Genomic DNA, 15108 nt, shown 5'->3' with positions numbered 1-15108 from the left:
CCATTCCCTAACACCTCAACTAACCCATGGCACCAAGTGCCACATCCAGTATTTTTTTAAACACATCCCAGGATGGTGACCCCACCACCTCCCCGGGCAGACCATTCCAGTGCTTCATCACCCTTTCAATGAGAAACTTTTTCCTGACACCCAATGTTGGAGAAGGTGAAACAGAGGAATCTTGCAAATATGAATGCTCAGATTTTGGGAATATAGAAACCATGAATGAAATTGAAATGAAAGCCACATTTGAGATACCAAGCCTTAGTTACTAAATAACCATGAAAACAATAGGATGGCCCCTGAAGCTAATCCACTCTTGTCAAAACAATGCTTTTGGCCAAAGAGGTACTCCAAAGGTCACAAAAGACTTATCAGGGTCCAAGATTAGATCTTAGAGTTTAGAATGTCACACACTATGCTACTATAAGGATTCCTATAGGCTGCATGTAAATGCTATAGAATTAGCATTTTGTATTAAATTGGTTCTTGGAAATTAGAATATTCATGATGGAAAAAGATTTATTGTATTACAAACGGCAAGTCGCTCTCTTTTTTTATGCTCTTTACCTTCTTTACTCTTTTTACTCTCTCTTCCTTCCCTCTTCTCTCTCTCTCCCCTTTTTAATCTCTTTAGCCTGCTCTGTGGCCGGGCAGCTCCTAGCAGGCTCTCTTGTAATAAACTGCAGCTGCAGCTTTTAGCATTTACAGAGGTTTGAGTCTTGTTCCATACCGTCCACCCTGATACAAAGAATCCAGGAATCTCCCGCACCCAGCCTAGTGCTTGAGCACACCGCCCTCCGAGCCCACCGCGCCTACCTTGTGCGAGTAGTGCTGGTCCACGATCCTGGCCAGGCCGAAGTCGCCGATTTTCAGCACCAGGTCCTCGGTGCTGATGAAGATGTTGGCGGGCTTGAGGTCGCGGTGCAGGACGTTGGCCGAGTGGATGTACTTGAGCCCGCGCAGCAGCTGGTACATGAAGAGCTTGGCGTGCTCCTCGGCCAGCTTGCCCTGCTCCAGCAGCCGCGCCAGGTCCGTCTCCATGTACTCCTGCACCACGTACACCACGTTGAACTTGAACAGGTCCCCGCGCAGGCTGGCGCCCTTGGGGCCCAGCACCTCGTGCACCTTGACGATGTTCTCGTGGTCCAGGCGGCGGATGATCTTGATCTCTCGGAAGGCGTGCTTCAGGCTGCGCGCGTCGCCCAGCGTCAGCTTCTTGACGGCCACCTTGCGGCAGCTGCGGCTGTCCAGCGCCGACAGCACCAGCCCGTTGGCCCCGAAGCCCAGCGGGCGAAAGTTGACGAAGCGGCAGCCCAGGTCGTAGCCGTACATGCTGGCCAGGCAGTCGCACTTCTCGGCCATGGCGCTGCTGCCGCCTCCCCGCCCTCCTCACTGGAAAAGCTGCCGCAGTCCCAGTTCCTCCAGGTCAGAAATGTTGTTGGAAACAGGGCCCTGCATTATTGATTGGAGATTTCTCGCTCTGAGCCTGCTGTTTCAAACCATGCAGGGCGAGGATAAATCTGAGGGCACATAGAGAAATAAAATGTAAACTGGGTGAGGAACTGTGCTGGGTTGGTGTGATCAGAAATGTGAATTTATTCTGTCCCCATCTGTTAAACCAGCTGGGGCAGTGCCCCTGATCTCCTGGCACACATTATCTGCTCATGGGCCATCTTTAAACCAGCTGGGCAATCATCTTTATCTTCCCACAGCCCATCCTCCCTCCAGGAGATATCTCCTGTTCATGGCCAGTGAGTCCCAGGGCATGGCTGATAAAATTCCATCATCCCACTGGGAGATGCTCCAGCCAGGGGAGGAGCCAAGTCTTTCCTACCCAGATAAAAACTGACATTTGGGACACCAAGGAACCTTCTTTCCACTGGATTCCAGAGGAAAACCAGACCTTTCCACATCATCCCTGGAGCTTCAGAGGAAACTGCACCTTCTCCAGGAGCACTGCTCCAGCTGAACCACATCTGCCCCTGCAGGAGGATGCAGCCACCATGGAATGGGACTGTGCCAACACCCTGACTGACTGACGGGTGTCAGCTTGGATTCTGACTCTGGCAGGGCTGGGATTGTTCTGTGTAATACTGCATTTCTATTTTAATTTTCCTAGTGAAGAACTGTTCTTCCTAATTCCCATCTCTTTGCCTGAGAGCCCCTTAACTTCAAAATTATAATAATTTGGAGGGAGGGGGTTTACATTCTCCATTTCCAAGAGAAGCTCCTGCCTGTATTGGCAGACACCTGTCCTTAAACCTGGACAGGAATGAACAGACTTCCCGAGCAGCGTAGAGAAGCACAGCCCAGAGATCTCTATCAAAGCAGAAGGGTTCTTCTCCCTGAGATTAAAAAATCAGCCCTGCTGCATTTTGCAGCCTGTTGTGGTTTGAGGAGAGGAGAGGAGAGGAGAGGAGAGGAGAAGAGAGGAGAGGAGAGGAGAGGAGAGGAGAGGAGAGGAGAGGAGAGGAGAGGAGAGGAGAGGAGAGGAGAGGAGAGGAGAGGAGAGGAGAGGAGAGGAGAGGAGAGGAGAGGAGAGGAGAGGAGAGGAGAGGAGAGGAGAGGAGAGGAGAGGAGAGGAGAGGAGAGGAGAGGAGAGGAGAGGAGAGGAGAGGAGAGGAGAGGAGAGGAGAGGAGAGGAGAGGAGAGGAGAGGAGAGGATCCATGTGATGCCTGGGCCCTGCCCACATCACAGCTCTCTGAAGGTTAACCATGAGCAAAACCATGACCTTTTCCAGGATCATCAGTTACCCCCTCCCAACACACACAGCACCACCAGCATTTTTCATCTGCTTAATTTTCCCTTTTCCACTTTTCAGACGCAGAGAACTGCAACTCCTACTTCTCCCTTTTTCTGCCTATTTTTTTTTTTCCTGTTTTAAAAATTTGCTTGAAAATGTTAAGGAGCCATTTGCAGCGGCTGAACTCAGCATGTCACATGTGCAACTGCCAGTGTAAACCACACGGCAAAAACTGCAGAAAAAACAGAAATGAGGGTTCAAGCCCTGACTGCCAGGCAGCTGAGAGGGTCACAGAGCTTTTCAGCTTTGAACAGCCAAAACTGATCAGGAAAATTAGGCCATTTTCCCAAAAAAGCCTCCAGAATTGCCAGTGAGGATGTGACATCCCCTGAACACGGGTCCCAGAGCAAAGAGCAGCCTGGGGATGCCACCCCTGCTCCTCCCTGAAAAAGGACTGAACAGGTAAATGTATATATATTGATATACGAAGGATGTAAGATGTGTTTCCTCACCCACCAAGGCATTAAGAAGCTGGAGATGGATGTGGAGCCAACAGGAGCTGGGTAAGCAGTGGCAGCGAGCTGAGCCACCTCTGGAGCTCAGATATCAGATCACAGACCCCAGATCACAGATCTCAGATCTCAGTTCTCAGATCTGAGATCTCAAATCTCAGTTCTCTGATCTCAGATATCAGATATCAGATCTCAGATCTCGGATTTCAGATCTCAAATCTCAGATCTCTGATCTCTGATCTCAGATCTCAAATCTCAGATCTCAGATCTCAGTTCTCAGTTCTCAGATATCAGATCTCAGATCTCGGATTTCAGATCTCAAATCTCAAATCTCAGATCTCTGATCTCAGATCTCAAATATCAGATCTCAAATCTCAGATCTCAGATCTGAAATCTCAGATCTCAGATCTCATATATCAGATCTCAAATCTCAGATCTCAGATCTCAGTTCTCAGTTCTCAGATATCAGATATCAGATCTCGGATTTCAGATCTCAAATCTCAAATCTCAGATCTCTGATCTCAGATCTCAAATCTCAGATATCAGATCTCAAATCTCAGATCTCAAATCTCAAATGTCATATCTCATATCTCAGATATCAGATCTCAGATCTCAGACCTCGGATCTCAGATCTCAAATCTCAAATGTCATATCTCATATCTCAGATATCAGATCTCAGATATCAGATCTCAAATCTCAGATCTCAAATCTCAAATCTGATATCAGATCTCAGATCTCAGATCTCAAATGTCAGATCTCAGATCTCAGATATCAGATCTCATATCTCAAAACTCAGATCTCAAATCTCATATCTCAGATATCAGATTTCAGATATCAGATCTCAGATCTCAAATCTCAGATCTCAGATCTGCCTTTTGGCTGTGCCAACCTGCTCCTGAGCAGCAGGGGATTCTCTCATCAACGGCTTTATAAGGGATCTGCTGGCAGACCCTCCCCTCCAGGGCAAACACCAAGCCCTGCTGGGGATGGGGATGTGCATTCAGCCAGAGGATCCCAGTTTTGGGGGGATCTTCCTGACAAAATGCCATTTCCTGGTGGCAGGGTGGTAACTCAGGCTGACAGCACTGCAGATTTAATTAGCACATTCAGTTTGATTCCTTGGCAAGAGCAAACAGCTTTGAAGATTACGAGAAGATTGGATCAAGGCTGGCTGACAGGGAAGAGGATTGAACTAAGCAGAAATGTAAAGTTTGTCTGTGGGATGTTTAACTAAATGAGTGTAGTAAGAAATCACTAGCACTCCTGAAGATGGTGTTTAAGCACATGGAGCTCACAGTAAATCTGGATTCTGATCACGAATCAGCCTCTCTCTCAATCATCAATATCACCATGACGGGGTGGCCAGGGGCAAGGCAGCTGGGAAAAGAGAGTTCAAGACCCCCCAAGCACCTCGAGGTTCCCCTGTGGTCATTTCATCCTGAGACAGGATGCAGTAAAGGCGAGGCAGGAGGAGGCAGCCAGTGCTCCCCAGATGGAGCTCGGGGCTCTCAAGGTCTCCTGCAGCTGCAGGAGCTCGGACACCTCCCCTGCCCGAGCCTGGACCCCAGACATGCCCTGACCCTCCCCTGTGCACCCCCAGGTCCTGAAGGGACCACCCGGCTCAGGGGTGACCCGGCACAGGGGGTCCCAGGTTAACAGCTGGACCCAGAGCTGCTCAGAGGAGGAAAACTGAAATTAAATTAAATGAAATTTAAAAAACATAGATTTTAAAAAAAAGAATATAATATAAAATAAAATAAAATAAAATAAAATAAAATAAAATAAAATAAAATAAAATAAAATAAAATAAATTTTAAAATAAAAAAATTAAATAAAAAATTTAAAAACAAAATAAAGTAAAATAAAAAATTTAAAAATGAAATTAAATTAGATGAAATAAAATAAAATATTTTAATAAAATAAACGAAAATAAAATTTATATATAAAATAAAATAGAAAGTTAAAAATGAAATGAAATTAGATGAAATAAACTAAACTAAACTAAAATAAAATAATTAAAAATAAAAAAGAGTTTTAAAATAAAATAAAATAAAATAAAATAAATAAAATAAAATAAAATAAAATAAAATAAAATAAAATAAAATAAATAAAATAAAATAAAAAATGAAATGAGATTAGATGAAATAAAATAAAATAAATTTTAAAAAGTAAAAATAAAATAAAGTTTAAAAATAAAATAAAATAAAGTAAAATAAAATAAATTTTTAAAATAAAAAAATAAACAAAATAAAATTAAAAAATAAAATCCCAAAATAAAATGAAAAATTAAAAAAAAACCCTTAAAAATAAAAAATAAACAAAATCAAATAAAAAATTTAATTTTTTTTTTTTTTTTAAATAGAGTAACTGTGTATCTTCTGCCGTTGTGTCCCCCCTGCCAGAACGACGGCTCTGCTGGGCCCTTAATCACCAGAGCGGCTCCACTAACGCGGCCGCGGGTTCACAGCCCGGTGCTGCGCCCTGCGCCCCCGCAGCGCTGCCGGGACCCTCCTCCGGGAACAGCCAAACACCGGGGAAAACATTAAAAACGAACACTGCTGGGCGATCCCCCTCTGCTGAGGGGCGGCCGAGAAGCGCGGCGCCCTGGGGCCAGCTGAGAGTGACAGCGAAGACGCAGGCAGCGTGTCTGTCTGTCCGTCCGTCCGTCTGCCGGCAGGGAGGACGCAGGCAGGGCAGGGATGCTCTCCAGCCGCCAGGAGCAATAATCACAGCCTGTGTCCAGCCCGGCAATCAGCCAAGGCTGGCTCTGAGCACTGAGCGGAGGGAGCGGCAGGGCTGCCCTTGTCCCCAAACCGGGGCGCAGAAAACAGAGGGAGCGAGCGGAGAAAACCCTGAGGCTGCGCGGGGAACGAGCATCCTGCGCAGGAGGGTGGTGAGGGCAGCGAGAGGGACCAGCGGGAGCTGCGGGGGCTCTGAGAGCCACGGCAAGGCTCGGGGCAACCTGCGGGCAAGCTGGGGGCAAGCTGGGGCAGCCTGGGGCAGCCTGGGGAAACCTGTGGGCAAGCTGGGGTAACCTGGGGCAAGCTGGGGCAGCCTGGGGCAAGCTGGGGCAAGCAGGGGGCTGCAGCAGCAGCAGTAGGACTGCTCCACTCTTTGGGAGCCACCCGAGCCTGCCAAGAGATCTCCTCTGCACTCTCAGGGAGGAAAAGAAAAGAGACAAAAGGCACCAAAACCTGTGAACTGTGCAGCAGGGCTGCGATTTGACGTGGGCGGGTTTCAGACCCATCTCTGCACCCCGGCTCGCGGGGCTGGCACTGGACGGTCCCCGAGGTCCCTCCAGCCAAACCTGCTGTGATCCCACCCCAAAGCTCCGTGGGGCTGAGCCCAGGAGGGGCGGGCAGGAGCCACGCCAAGATCCTCGGCTTCCTCCAGGCGCAAGGGAGAGACCGAGCTCTGCCTCGTCAGCCTAATTATTAATAATTAGTAGAGCTCCAGAAGCACTGAAAGGAAAAACACAACATATGAGGGGGGGGAAGGGAAGAAAGAACCCTGTTTTATGTGTTTGTGGTGCCCCTGGCTGTGTGTCAGTGCCCAGCTGAGCCAGGGCCCCACTGCAGTCAGAGTCAGACCAAAGGAGAGACCTGCAGCCCAGCAAGGCTCAGCCCTGCAGCCCAGCAAGGCTCAGCTCTGGAGCCCAGCAAGGCTCAGCTCTGGAGTCAGAATTAACCCAAATGAGAGACCTGCAGCCCAGCAAGGCTCAGCCCTGCAGCCCAGCAAGGACCAGCCCTGGAGCCCAGCCAGGCTCAGCCCTGGAGCCCAGCAAGGCTCAGCTCTGAAGCCCAACAAGGCTCAGCTCTGAAGCCCAACAAGGCTCAGCTCTGGAGCCCAGCAAGGCTCAGCTCTGGAGTCAGAATTACCCAAAGGAGAGACCTGGAGCCCAGTATGGCTCAGCCCTGCAGCCCAGCAAGGATCAGCCCTGGAACCCAGCAAGGCTCAGACCTGGAGTCAGAATTACCCAAAGGAGAGACCTGCAGCACAGCAAGGCTCACCTCTGGAGCCCAGCAAGGCTCAGCTCTGCAGCCCAGCAAGGCTCAGCTCTGCAGCCCAAGAAGGCTCAGTCCTGGAACCCAGCAAGGCTCGGCTCTGGAGCCCAGCAAGGCTCAGCTCTGCAGCCCAGCAAGGCTCAGCCCAGCCGTGGCTCTGCTGGCTGCGTCTCTGTCATTGAACAGACAGGGAGAGGCTGCTGGCAAACTCAGGGAGCTGCATTTGGGGGATCAGCAGGCAGCAGGACCCCCCAGGAGAGGGAGAGGGGCAGGGAAAGGGAAGGTGACTCTGCCCCTGTGCCCCTGTGCTCAGGTGAGACCCCACCTGCAGAGCTGCCTCCAGCCCTGGGCTCCAGCAGCACAAGGACGTGGAGCTGCTGCAGCCAGTGCTGAGGAGGCACGGAGATGCTGCAGGGCTGGAGCCCCTCTGCTCTGGAGCCAGGCTGGCAGAGCTGGGGGTGCTCAGCTGCACAAGAGAAGCTCCAGGGAGAGCTCAGAGCCCCTGCCAGGGCCTGAAGGGGCTCCAGGAGAGCTGCACAGGGACTGGGGACAAGGCATGCAGGGACAGGACACAGGCAATGGCTCCCAGTGCCAGAGGGCAGGGCTGGATGGGATATTGGGAAGGAATTGCTGGTGGGAGGGTGGGCAGGCCCTGGCACAGGGTGCCCAGAGCAGCTGTGGCTGCCCCTGGATCCCTGGCAGTGCCCAAGGCCAGGCTGGATGGGAATTGGAGCAGCCTGGGACAGTGGAAGGTGTCCCTGCCATGGCAGGGGTGGCACTGGATGATCTCGATGTCCCTTCCCACCCAAACCATCCTGGGGTTCCGTGGCTGAGCTCTGCACCTGTTCTTACCTCTGCCTCCTCCCCCCGAGACAGCAGCAAACCCAAGGACCAGCCTGACCAGCCTCCCACCAAAAGCCACGTTTTTCCTGCCTTCCCCATTCTCCAAGCCGGCCCTGGCCTCTGGCAGCCCCCCAAGAAAACGCCACCAGCAGCCCCAGCCTGTCCCAGCGGTGGCTGCTGCAAGGAAGGAGCAGCAGCGCTGGTATTTGGCTGTGCAGGGTGCAAAATGGAAAATGTGTCAGCTCTGCAGGGCAGAGCCCCTTTCCAGTTGCTCAGCCGGTGAGACCAGCACCTGAGGAGCCAAACGCAGCGGGAGGCTCAGGAGAGCTGCAGCAGGACACAGCCAGCAGCTCCTGACACCACAAACAAATCTGTGGCTGCACCGAAGCAGCGAGCAGGGAAAGCAAACCTGATTTAACAGGAGCTCCTGCTGCCCACGGGCTCGACAGGGGCTGTGCTGGCAGCCACAGAACAAAGGGACACCAGCTCCAAGGGGTCTCTGTGCTGACTTTATCCCCACCCCTCTCCTACTGGAGCCTGGGAGTTTTGGATTTTCTGTGCTGACGCTGACCCTCAAGTGAACACTGATGTTGGCTCAAGGCCTTGGAGAAGGCTTCCAAATTCGAGTGATGAAGTTAGAATCACTGCTGTCTAGTTGGGAAAAAAGCGTATCACTGATTTTCTCTTGTCAGTACATAAACATAAATACAAATATTTCAAAAATACGTGTTCCAGTGACCTTTCCAACTGTTTGGTATCCATACATAAAAGCACAGAGCAATTAAAAAACCGTATAACCAAACAAAAATCATGATTAAATGATCTATCTAATTAGCTAAACCTCACACCATTGTGAAAAAAACTTTCAGTTCACCTCTCACTCTGTTTTTCACCAGGGCCAGCAGCTGCCTCTGTCCCTCAGTGTCTCTGGTTGCCTTCACAGTGACTCTGGTTGCCCTCTCAGTGTCTCTGGTTGCCCCCTCACTGACTCTGGTTGCCCCCTCAGTGGCTCCCTCCATCCCCCCATGCCCCCTGGATCCCCCAGCCCTGCTGAGGCCATGCTGAGGCCCTGCTGAGGCCATGCTGAGGCCATGCTGAGGCCCTGCTCAGGCCTTGCTGAGGCCCTGCTGAGGCCCTGCTGAGGCCATGCTGAGGCCATGCTGAGGCCCTGCTCAGGCCTTGCTGAGGCCATGCTGAGGCCTTGCTGAGACCATGCTGGGACCATGCTGAGGCCCTGCTGAGGCCATGCTGAGGCCTTGCTGAGGCCATGCTGAGGCCTTGCTGAGGCCTTGCTGAGGCCATGCTGAGACCATGCTGAGGCCATGCTGAGACCATGCTGAGGCCATGCTGAGGCCCTGCTGAGGCCCTGCTGAGGCCATGCTGAGACCATGCTGAGACCATGCTGAGGCCATGCTGAGACCATGCTGAGGCCATGCTGAGGCCCTGCTGAGACCCTGCTGAGGCCATGCTGAGACCATGCTGAGGCCATGCTGAGACCATGCTGAGGCCATGCTGAGGCCATGCTGAGGCCATGCTGAGGCCATGCTGAGACCCTGCTGAGGCCATGCTGAGGCCATGCTGAGACCCTGCTGAGGCCATGCTGAGACCCTGCTGAGGCCCTGCTGAGGCCTTGCTGAGGCCATGCTGAGGCCATGCTGAGGCCCTGCTGAGGCCATGCTGAGGCCCCGCTGAGGCCATGCTGAGGCCATGCTGAGACCCTGCTGAGGCCATGCTGAGACCCTGCTGAGGCCCTGCTGAGGCCTTGCTGAGGCCATGCTGAGGCCATGCTGAGGCCCTGCTGAGGCCATGCTGAGGCCCCGCTGAGGCCATGCTGAGGCCATGCTGAGACCCTGCTGAGGCCATGCTGAGGCCCTGCTGAGGCCATGCTGAGGCCATGCTGAGACCCTGCTGAGGCCATGCTGAGACCCTGCTGAGGCCATGCTGAGACCATGCTGACGCCCTGCTGAGGCCATGCTGAGGCCATGCTGAGGCCATGCTGAGGCCCTGCTGAGGCCATGCTGAGGCCCTGCTGAGGCCATGCTGAGGCCATGCTGAGACCATGCTGAGGCCATGCTGAGGCCATGCTGAGGCCCTGCTGAGGCCATGCTGAGACCATGCTGAGACCATGCTGACGCCCTGCTGAGGCCCTGCTGAGACCATGCTGAGGCCCTGCTGAGGCCATGCTGAGGCCTTGCTGAGGCCATGCTGAGGCCATGCTGAGACCCTGCTGAGACCATGCTGAGACCATGCTGAGGCCATGCTGAGACCATGCTGACGCCCTGCTGAGGCCATGCTGAGGCCCTGCTGAGGCCATGCTGAGGCCCTGCTGAGGCCATGCTGAGACCATGCTGACGCCCTGCTGAGGCCCTGCTGAGGCCATGCTGAGACCATGCTGAGACCATGCTGACGCCCTGCTGAGGCCCTGCTGAGGCCATGCTGAGGCCCTGCTGAGGCCATGCTGAGGCCATGCTGAGGCCCTGCTGAGGCCATGCTGAGACCATGCTGAGACCATGCTGAGGCCATGCTGAGACCATGCTGACGCCCTGCTGAGGCCATGCTGAGGCCCTGCTGAGGCCATGCTGAGGCCATGCTGAGGCCATGCTGAGACCATGCTGACGCCCTGCTGAGGCCCTGCTGAGGCCATGCTGAGGCCCTGCTGAGGCCATGCTGAGGCCATGCTGAGGCCCTGCTGAGGCCATGCTGAGACCATGCTGAGACCATGCTGAGGCCATGCTGAGACCATGCTGATGCCCTGCTGAGGCCATGCTGAGACCATGCTGAGACCATGCTGAGACCATGCTGAGACCATGCTGAGGCCATGCTGAGGCCCTGCTGAGGCCATGCTGAGACCATGCTGAGGCCATGCTGAGGCCCTGCTGAGGCCATGCTGAGACCATGCTGAGACCATGCTGGGACCATGCTGAGGCCCTGCTGAGGCCCTGCTGAGGCCATGCTCAGGCCATGCTGAGACCATGCTGAGGCCATGCTGAGGCCATGCTGAGACCATGCTGAGGCCATGCTGAGGCTCTGCTGAGGCCATGCTGAGGCCCTTTTGAAGCCCTGCTGAGGCCTTGCTGAGGCCCTGTTAAAGCCCTGCTGAGGCCTTGCTGAGGCCCTGTTAAAGCCATTCTGAGGCCCTGCTGAGGCCCTGTTGAAGCCCTGCTGAGGCCCTCTGCCCGTCTCCTCCTGGAGCCTCCCGGGCTGCAGCCGCAGGAGGAGCGCAAACATGGCACTGCTCCTGCTGCTCTTGGCTCCCAGGCTGGAATTCGGCTATCCCAGCCCGGCCACAAGCAAGGCCCTGGTGCCCAGCCCATGCAGAGCACCCACAGCTGCACACCCCAGCCCCTGGCTCCCTGCTTTGTGCCCCCACCTCGCCCACGAGCCCCAGGGGTTTGCCACAGGGCTGGGGCTCTGTGTCCCCCCTTCTGGGACCCCCAGCACGCAGGGCTGGGCTCTGGGGACACCAGATATGGCACAGGAGAAACAGGGAGCATTTCCTGCATCCCCAAATCTCATGGTGAGCACAGACAACACACTGCTCATCTCTGAAGGATGCTGAAGAACAAGAGATGCTCCTCTGCTGATTGTCCTCCCTGCTGGGGTCACCCTGCCCTGGCACTCTGTCTACCCCCCTTCTGGGACCCCCAGCACCCACGGGCTGGGCTCTGGGGACACCAGACATGGCTCAGGAGAAACAGGGAAACAGGGAAAGAAGCAGCAAAACCAGCCTGACCCCAGCAGAAGGAGCTGTCCTGGGAACCATTAAAGGCAGAAAAGCCTCTAAGATCACTGAATACAAACATGAACCCAGTGCCACCACACCATGGCCCCCAAATTCCACATCCACAAATGCCACATCCACAGGCTGCTGGAGCATTTCCAGGGTCCCCAAATCTCATGGTGAACGCAGGCAACAAAACACTCATCTGTGAAGAACAAGGGATGCTCCTGTGCTGAGTGTCGTGCGTGCTGGGGTCACCCTGACCTGGTGTACCCCCTTCTGTCAGCCCCAGCACCCAGGGCTGGGCTCTGGGGACACCAGACATGGCACAGGAGAGACAGGGAGATCACCGGGCAAGAACCAGCAAAACCAAACTGACATCAGCAGTAGAAGAGGCCCAGGGAACCACTAAGGGTGGAAAAGGCCTCAAAGATAACCAAATGCAAACATGAACCCAGTGCCACCAGGCCATGGCCCCCAAATGCCACATCCACAAATGCCACATCCACAAGTTTGCAGAGCATTTCCAAAGTTCCCAAATCGCATGGTGAGCACAGCCAACAAACCACTCATCTCTGAAGAACAAGGGATGATCCTCTGCTGTGAGCCCTCTGTGCTGAGGTCACCCTTCCCTGGCACTGCAGAAACACCAAAACCCTGCACACACACACTGTCTGAGCTGCAGGGTCACACAGGTGTGACACTGTCTGAGCTGCAGTCACACAGGTGTGACACTCTCTGAGCTGCTGTGAGCTGCTCTCAGTGCAACTCCTGCTGATCCCCCCTGGCAGAACCAGTCCCTGTTAGTCCCAGGCTGGTCACAGCAGAGATCATGGGTCACATCAATGACACTCAGGTTCTGAGGGCAGATTTCACCCTCCCAGCCTCACCTGAGCTGTACACCAGGAGCCCTGGGGGATGCAGCAGCCTCCTTTCCCAAATCCTGTGTTCACCTGTCTCCCCCAACAGCCATGCAGCCTGCTCAGGAGCGGGTCATGCTCCCATTCCTCTGAAAACACAACTTATCAAGGTGTCTCTAAAACCAGGAGCCACGCAGAAACTCATGGGCAGGAGCAGCAGATGTGCTGCCAGCTAAAAGCCAGAAGGCATCAAGCAGCACTTGCACAGGAGGTGAGTAAAATCCTCATGAGCCTTTGGGAGAAGCCAGAGGGGAAAGGCAAACCAAAGGGAAACAGCACAAAACGTCCCCAAATCCTGGTGTGACCAGCAGCAAAGCACACAGCTTTCCCATGCACTGAGAGCAGGCACAGCAGCATCACCCAGCTCTGCAAAGCCAGCTCTGCTGCCCAAACCTCACCCAGGGAAAAGAGGAATTCTCCTCCTTAACAGCTAGGGCAATTGTGGACAGGCCAAAATACACTCAGAAGGAAAAAAAAAATAATGAAAGGAGAAAGACAAATCAGACAACGCTCATTATCTCACAGAAAGGACAGAAAACAAAGAGGAACTTGCTGACAATCACAGGGCTTTAGGCAGTGTGGGAAAGGCACCCATGTGTCCCGAGCAGGGAGCTGGTCAGCCAGGCGTGGAGGGCAGGGCCCAGCGTGGGGACAGCAGGGACAGCAGGACAGCAGGGACAGCCCAGGGACAGCAGGGAGAGTAGGGAGAGCAGGGACAGCAGGGAGAGCAGGGACAGCAGGGAGAGCAGGGACAGGAGGGACAGCAGGACAGCAGGGAGAGCAGGGACAGGAGGGAGAGCAGGACAGCAGGAACAGCAGGGACAGCAGGATAGCAGGGGCAGCAGGGACAGCAGGGGCAGCAGGGACAGCAGGGACAGCAGGGACAGGAGGCACTCACTTGTGCTACACCCACCCACCTGTGCCACCCACCCACCTGTGCCAGGCACTCAACCACAGCTGGGGGGTCAGCAGGTGGCTGCACCTGGGGCCAGCCCCTCTCCCTGCTCAGTCACAGTCCCTGGTCATTCCCACTCCCTGGTCAGTCCCACTTACTGGTCAGCCCCAGTCCCTGCCCCTGGTCAGTCCAGTCCCTGGTCAGCCCCAGTCCCTGGTCAGTCCCAGTCCATGGTCAGTCTCTCCCTGGTCAGCCCCAGAGTCTGGTCAGCCCCAGTCCATGGTCAGCCCCAGTCCATGGTCAGTCCTAATCCATGGTCAGTCCCAGTCCCTGGTCAGTCTCTCCCTGGTCAGTCCCTGTCCTTGCTCCTCATCAGTGCCAGTCCCTGGCCAGCTCCATCCCCATCCCCAGCCCCTCTCCCTGGCCACCCCCAGCCCCAGTCCCTGGCCAGCCCCTCTCCCTCTCCCTGGCCAGCCCCAGCCCCATTCCCAGCCCCAGTCCCAGTCCCTGGCCATTCCCAGCCCCATTCCCAGCCCCAGCCCCATTCCCAGCCCCAGCCCCAGTCCCTGGCCATTCCCAGCCCCTCTCCCTCTCCCTGGCCATTCCCAGCCCTGCCAGCTGCGGTTCCAATCCCGCACGGGCTTCTGCTGACCGACACCACATTGATTTAAAACCAGCAGAATTATCTCCGTTACCAAAATAAAGCAGTTCCTGGAACGGGTGATTCAGAAGCCTCTCCCCTCACCATAAATCAGAGCAGAAACACGATACCTCATTGGGGCAAATCACTTTGCCCTTTTGGTTTGGCACCTACAGCCTTTTCTTCAAGAAAAAAATGAGATTAGAAATCCACTCTGAGCCTCTCCTCCCTGGGACACCACGGGTCAGGGCTTTGCCTGTGTTATCACTGGAGGGGCTGGACGAAGATAAGCAAAAGCAGGATGGATATTAAAAAAATAATTTTTAAAAAAACATACCGAAACAGCCCTAGAGGGTTGTTTTTTATTATTGTCTCTGAGAAGCCTGCAGGAGGAATTTGCCCCAAAGGAGGTATGTGCAGCATGTGCCAGCAAGGCAGAGATGGCAGAGCTCCTCCAACCCTCCACGGGCCCCAGAGATAGGTATCTCTGCAGAGAGCCTGGTGTCCTCTCCAAACACGGCTCTGGGATCTCACAAAAGCGCTGCTCTGTGCCTCCCTGTAATCCTCCTGCTCACTGGCAAATCTCACCCAGTTTGTTCAGGATCGCTGGCAGATCTGCGCGCTCAGCTCGGGCACACAACGAGCACGGGCTGTTTGGAGAGGGGGGAAAAATCCTCCATTTGTCTGCAAAAACCGTCGGGCAAGAGGTTTCCACCCTCCTGCTCCCGCAGCAGGGCAGGAGAGACCCTCCCCAGCCACGGAAAGGGACCTGGAATCCTGCTGGATGTGCCGGAGGGACAGCAGAGTCACGGAGGAGGGGACTGTC

At 54.2% G+C, this 15108-nt stretch overlaps 1 protein-coding gene across 1 annotated transcript in view; it reads right to left on the bottom strand.

Annotated features, from left to right (window-relative positions):
* Positions 1-15108, bottom strand: part of MAPK4 (mitogen-activated protein kinase 4) — an 81354-nt gene that overhangs the window by 51651 nt on the left and 14595 nt on the right. The window contains exon 2 of the mRNA XM_056513702.1: positions 820-1523. Within this exon, the coding sequence (XP_056369677.1) occupies positions 820-1365 (546 nt within the window). The 5' untranslated portion in view covers positions 1366-1523. The remainder of the gene's footprint in view (positions 1-819; positions 1524-15108) is intronic.

Source organism: Oenanthe melanoleuca, chromosome Z (assembly GCF_029582105.1).
Source record: "Oenanthe melanoleuca isolate GR-GAL-2019-014 chromosome Z, OMel1.0, whole genome shotgun sequence".
Taxonomy (NCBI): domain Eukaryota; kingdom Metazoa; phylum Chordata; class Aves; order Passeriformes; family Muscicapidae; genus Oenanthe; species Oenanthe melanoleuca.
The sequence above is the reverse complement of the archived record's forward strand: the minus strand, read 5'-3'. Positions and strand labels throughout refer to the sequence as shown.